Source organism: Triturus cristatus, chromosome 7 (genome assembly GCF_964204655.1).
Source record: "Triturus cristatus chromosome 7, aTriCri1.1, whole genome shotgun sequence".
Taxonomy (NCBI): domain Eukaryota; kingdom Metazoa; phylum Chordata; class Amphibia; order Caudata; family Salamandridae; genus Triturus; species Triturus cristatus.
In genome coordinates, this window is record NC_140590.1 from 565,087,303 (window position 1) to 565,093,799 (window position 6,497).

The window sequence follows — 6,497 nt, forward strand, 5'->3', positions numbered from 1 at the left end:
GGTCCCCCTAAGGTGAGATCAAAAGATTCTGAATGGCCTCGCAAACTATTTGCTAGAATGACGAGAAAAAGTGGCCTTGTGTCTCTGAATACAGACACTCCCACATACATATGTTAAACCAGTGATAAGTGGGTTGTACCTTGAGGTCATCAGGGGGTCGAGTCACCACTGAACACATCTGACACTCAGCGATTTATCAGGTAATCTTAAGTGAACACTGGACAGGAAGGCAGAACTTTATCTCTGACCTGCCACCACCCTGTTTCTCCTAACCACAACTAGGCACAGTGTGTCACACATTCGCTGAATGGTTGCACAATCCCAGTAGTTCTCCTGGTCCACCCTTCTGCCTCTCCTTTGCATTTCCAAAGGACCATCATTTCCAGACCGCATTCTTCTCTTCTGCAAACGCAGTGTGGAACCTCGGAGTCCAATGTGATGACCAGACTACTTTCCATCAATACCTGCAAGAATTATCTAAGGGTGGTTCCCTATACACCCCCTTTTTACAAACCAACCGCAGTGCCTCTCTCTTTTAATTCTCTGCATGCCTCACTGTGCAAATAACACCAATCTCCAAGCTTCCGCAAACAAATGACAAGCCAGTCAGAACAAGGCAGGCAGGACGGTCCTCAAGCGAGAGCCTCCCATGGCTCAGTCTCCGAAGCATCCCTACTGGCTGTGTACGGCTTGGGATACTGAGGTTTAGGCGGTCTGTCTGGCGGCTTGCAGGGCCATTCAAGGCCAGGCCCAACAATCCTCTGGATATGGGCCAGAAGTAACTCTCAGATCTTCCAAGGTCGCGCGCTCGTGTCCCTCCTTGTTTCCAGGCTCCCTGAAGGATACAGTGACTCCGCTGAGGGTTATTCAAGCTTCATTATTGTAACCGTGGCATTCCTTAGCATGCAGCGCTACAAGCCTCTTTCCCTCATGTGGTCAAAGGACTGACATGTTATGCCGTCTCTTTAGCTGCATCCTGTGGGCTTACTTTCAGAGCAGTCTTTGGGGTGGTGGTTAGGGGTGTGATTTTGTACCACAAACATCAAGTAACTGAATTTACGTCCCACCTCAAATAATAATTGCTCATTTGTAATATTCAAATCCTCAGTTGGAACCTGCTAAAATAAATGTTAATGTCAAGTCATTTTTAACCAAGCCTCATCCGTCCCGTGCCCTCCTTCACTCCTATCAATATAAAATGTAAGAATCATAAAGTACATGGGAAGATAAGCTGGCAGTCTAAGATTGTAATGTAAACGAGGTAGTTACATTTCCTCTGAGGTTATCTATTTAAATTTTAAAAAACTATTCTGTCAGATACATATCCTGGGACATCCATGAATCGAATCCCAGGCTCTGCTCTATCTGAGCGTTGTGTGGGATTCATCTAACGCCCCTAGCACTGCCAACCTCAAAAGACATTAGGGGAGCTTGAAAGCTGGTGACAAGTAGCAGGAGCCTGAACTTTGTATTCAGAAAGACTACACTGCGGGTGTGGACCAGATGTCCTTCTCCACACAGAAGCAGTGAATCATGGAGGAAGTTTTCAAGCAGCTTTGGGTTGGCAAGATGAACGTGAATGGTGTACTCTGAAAGACCAGGAAAAGGTTCTGGACTCCGCGCCATGCTTCTATGCACGTATACGTTCGTAAATTATAAGAGTAGTTTTAAGAAAGCATGGGTGCTGATTAGGAGACCCAAGTGAGATAGATACCCTAACAATAAAACCACTGATCCTTGTGCTGGCTTCTGCAGGGGTCATATAGTGATCACATTTTGCACCTCTGCTTTCTCTTCCAGATAAAACCCATTGTGTCAAAGTACCTGTTGGACAAGAAGCTCCCATACCACGAGGACACCTACCTCTCCCGCCTGCGACTCTTCCTGGACAGATACGAAGAACTGATGGTCCACTTGCCACCTATAACTCAACTTGTTGGGATTCAGTGACCGACCAGACTGGAGAGCGATCCCGGGGCTTCTGTGCTCACTTGATAGACAACAATAACATTCATTGTGATGGGATCTGGAGAATGGACTTGTCTGCCAACCTACAGCAGAGAAAGCAAGAGCCCCGTGCCTATACCTGCACTATGAGAAGTGAGAACAGCACACAGAACTTGAGATGCTCCCCGGTAGCAGATCCAAAGACAATTTGGTTTAGAAAAGACCCTTGTGCGCGTAAGACGACACATAAATTAGAGCCCATTATTTATTCTGTTCCCCCCCATTCTTTCACCACAAGTCCTAAAAATCCCACGCTACCGGCATCTCAGGACCTGAAGGTCTTGCTGACTCTAGTGTCATAATTTCCATCTTAGAAAACCAATTTGCCTCTCTCGTCCCCGCTGCTCACCACGCCCCATCCCTTCCAGCAAGCACAAGCATAATGTACATGCATATAACAGTTTAGTTTACAGATAGAATAAACACATTATAAATATAAATGCACTGATACACATGATATGAGCTATCCTTGTTCTAAGATCTGATGTCATTAGTAATGTGTTGCTGATGAGGATAGGAATGTGGGGGATATACTACAACTCAGGAATTTAAATTAAATCTTAAAAGCATGTCCGCCGATGCTTTAAATGATTGTCTTTGTTTTCATTATCTTCTTGAAGTCGTGCAGCACTTTAAACCTCAGCATTACTATTCAAAGACTGTATCATGACATACTGCAACCATAACGCAGCTGTTTGATGTTTACCATCAAATTAAGGGGTTTCATCTAGAGTTCAGTAAAACAAAATAAACTGCATATGAGACACAGGGTGAGTTCCCTAAAAAAATCTGTCCTCCTGGCACTTCTAATGGCTCTGTCCTTAGCCCTCACTCAAACCCAACTACATATATAAAAAAGATTACACCTACCATCTGACTACACTACCCTCACCTCTCTCAGGTCTTCCCTCCCTTCTTCACTTGAAATCCATTAAAAAAGTATCAGACGTCCTTCAACAAACTCTTTCTCTATTTGTTCTGCCTTCCGCTTCTTCTCATCTATTTAATAAATATCTGCCATCCTGTCACCTACCTCTGCCTTCCTCTGGCCTTCCCCTGCTTTTCCTTCTGAGTGTGACAGTGGCTGACAGATAGAGCTGTTACTAAGTGCAACAGATAGCCCTGGCTTTCACAATTCTGTACAGACCTGAGGAGTGTGGCGGGGTTGGTGGTAACACTGCCCTCACCGTTCCACCGTTTTCCTCAATTTGTGGACTTCCAGGGCGTGGTGTGGGGAGACAGGATAGCAGCCATTGTACCTCCATTGCTGTGATGACAGTGCAGTCAACATCGGTCAACTGTTGGGAAGATACTGGGAGCAGAGAAACCGGTTCTAATGAACGCTATACGCAGCAGAAAAGGTACAAATAATAATGAGAGACCAACATACTCTAAAAAAAGAACTCTTAGTTGTACAGCAAAATATATTTTTCTAGCTCCGATTTATTTTTAGGTTGTATTTAATTAGTCTAACCGGAACGTTCTATTTCTGTACAACAACAACAAAAGCTCCGGCTACAAACCGTAGTTCATGGATACAAAAAACTGTTGTTTCTAAACCTAAAAATAAAACATGCACTAAATTAGTTCACCTGGGTGCTTGGTAAGAATGATGTATTTGAGGTGTAAGTAATTTCTTTAAATAATGGTTGCAACATATATCAATCCTAGAATCCTAGTCATTGCAGCAAACATGATATGTACTAATCCCAATTTCTTAAGCCACGGGGCACATAATGCTCGAAGAATCAGTGCTTAGTTTTTTGGGTTTTTTTAAGTAAGGGCCAGGGCCCCTCTCAGGGGCCACTGCAGCGCGCTCCACCCATTGCCCCTGCCAGAGCTGCCAATGACAGCACCACCACAACTACTAAACACCACACTCCTACAAGTGTGACAATTCAGACTCTTCCAGTACCCCAGAGCTATGATGGTGGCTTAAGCAGCAGGTATTGTTCTATTTTTAATTGTATATTGACTATTGTTGAGCTTATCTCAAAATTAGATAGACAGCGCCACCATGTGGTGGAGTGTCACTAGAGCCGTGCTCGACGATTCAGTGCCAATCACCAGAAGCCTTAGGCTCAAATTAATCACTGTCGATGATGTTAAAAAATCCTGTTCCTCTGTGGGGCATGGTCAAAAGAAGTTATTTGAGCCCCACAAGTATGCTTTTAAATTTGCTTTATTTTATTAGAGCTTATTCTAAAAAAAAGGTATGGTGATAATTGAAACTTTCTTTAAACCACAAATTCATGCAAAGAGTGAGTACAACAGTAAAAATGTTAACACCTAATAGTTTTGTTATCATACAGATCTACAGATATAACTATTCAGGGGTTCACCTAAGTTATACAGAACATTTCAACTACAAATTGAGACGTATCTGATTTCTTCGTCATAGCAAATGCTGCCTATATTCCAGTAAAGAAACAGTGTTCATTTCTGGCAAAAATAGTTTCTGTCTCAAGTGTAGCTAATTTAGAGAGTTAGGTAATGTAGTAGTCAACATCAGCATAACTGTTCCTATTCCGAATTTGAATAAGTCATTTTGTCAAGATCATTATAGTCTTCTGAATACATAGTTCATAAGAGGACTCTGAAGAGGAATAATGACAAAGTGAAAAATACATATTGGTTCGCGTGGAATCAAGTTAATTCTTAGTAAGACAGTTACCAAAAGAGGGCAAGTTTGAGGCATGTGAACTATGCTTGCGTAGTCTCCTATCCTTCTACGCTACCAACAAACCTCAACAGAGTCAACTAAATTCAACGTCATCGTCTTTAGTCACGTGCAATGTTGTTTACAGCAGTGTATTTCTTGAATAGCCTACACAGCATGTGAATATGGATCTTAGTTATTAAAGACAAGAATATATTCCTCTCCTTTTGTGATGTCCTCGCATCCAGCTCCACAGACCAATCTCATTACATAAAAAAGAAACTGTACATACACAGGTCGGTCTGTTATAAGTCCTCCCTAAATTGAAGCAATGTTTGCTAGCTTGCTAATGTGTCCAGCATTTGCCCTAGAGTTCTTTGATGATTTATTGTTATTTGTTATACAGATATCTCTCAGATAAATCAAAATTATTTTAACATAAGAATTTGTAAAGCACACGTTCACCCATAGGCATCTTGGCGCTGAATACCAGATATTTATTGTTAACCAACTCAATGGTACTCATTTTATCGACCTCAGAAGGATGAAAGGCTGAGTGGGCCTGCTGGGATTTGAACCTGTGACCATGATGTTGAACAAACGCCCGGCAGTGGACAAATTAGTACACTGAGCCACCGGACCCAGCCCAGCCAACAGACCCGGACTCATTACAGATTTCACAGAAAGGTCGAACTTGTCTCTCTTTAAGTAAACGATGTAGTTGATTCATACCCCTTTCGCCTCAAGACTTTGAATATACCAGGTTGTAATTATATTGGAATTATTCAAATTTCCTGAGCCCTCTTACTTCTTACACTTAAATCAAAGATGACCTGTTTTGTCATTTGATTTAGGATGTGCGTCCTATTCAGTATCAGTAAAAGGAGAATTCTGGAATCGTTCTATCGCGTTCCTCTCTGCTATCACTCAAGTGCCCGTCTCTGCACTTTCTTCCCGAGGTAAATGATTTAGCTATCTTGATGTACAACAACCTATTATTCATATTATTTTATATGGGTTAAACCAAATCCTTCTATATTTGGAACCTATAAAGTTAATGTTAATGTTACTGGGCACTTATAACACGCACGGTCGGCTACTCCATGGAGTGTCCCGGCGCTGGAACAGAGAAGCAGTGACAGAGCAGTACAGGCACCCATCCAACAGCTGGTTTACTGTGAAAAAAGCCAGGTTTTAAACCATGCCTAAAACTGAGGAGATCCTGAGCCAGACGTAAAGCAGGCGGCAGTCTGTTCCAGAGCCGAGAGGCTACCACCTGGAAGGAACGACCGCCCAGGCGAGAGCGGGAGAACCGGACGTAGCCGAGAGGCTACCACCTGAAAGGAACGACCGCCCAGGCGAGAGCGGGAGAACCGGACGTAAAGCTGGCGGCAGGCTGTTCCAGAGCCGAGAGGCTACCACCTGAAAGGAACGACCGCCCGGGCGAGAGCGGGAGAACCGGACGTAAAGCTGGCGGCAGGCTGTTCCAGAGCCGAGAGGCTACCACCTGAAAGGAACGACCGCCCGGGCGAGAGCGGGAGAACCTAGGAATCAACGAAAGCGGCTGGCTCCAAGACCCCAAGCCCTAAGTGAGATTGAAATCTGAGCCGCCAGAGTATGTCTGGGATAATTCTGTCAATTGACATGTAATATTTTGCAAGCAACCGCAGCCATTCATTATTTCAAATGCAAGTGATTTTGGGCAATAGAATTGTTTTAATTAAATTTAGCTCCCGTAGACCAAAGTCTAGCCACTGTAAATCCATTGTTTCTTTTTGTTCAATCTCTCAGTTAGGAAATCAAATCAATCTCAGCCATTCTCCTCTCTTAT

At 43.4% G+C, this 6,497-nt stretch overlaps 1 protein-coding gene across 1 annotated transcript in view; it reads left to right on the plus strand.

Moving 5' to 3' along the window:
* The window catches only part of FADS6 (fatty acid desaturase 6), a 178,449-nt gene extending 174,857 nt beyond the window's left edge, over window positions 1-3,592 (plus strand). Inside the window, exon 6 of the mRNA XM_085617082.1 lies at window positions 1,801-3,592. Coding sequence (XP_085473208.1) covers window positions 1,801-1,950 — 150 coding nt within the window. The 3' untranslated portion in view covers window positions 1,951-3,592. The remainder of the gene's footprint in view (window positions 1-1,800) is intronic.
* Window positions 3,593-6,497: the final 2,905 nt, after the last annotated feature.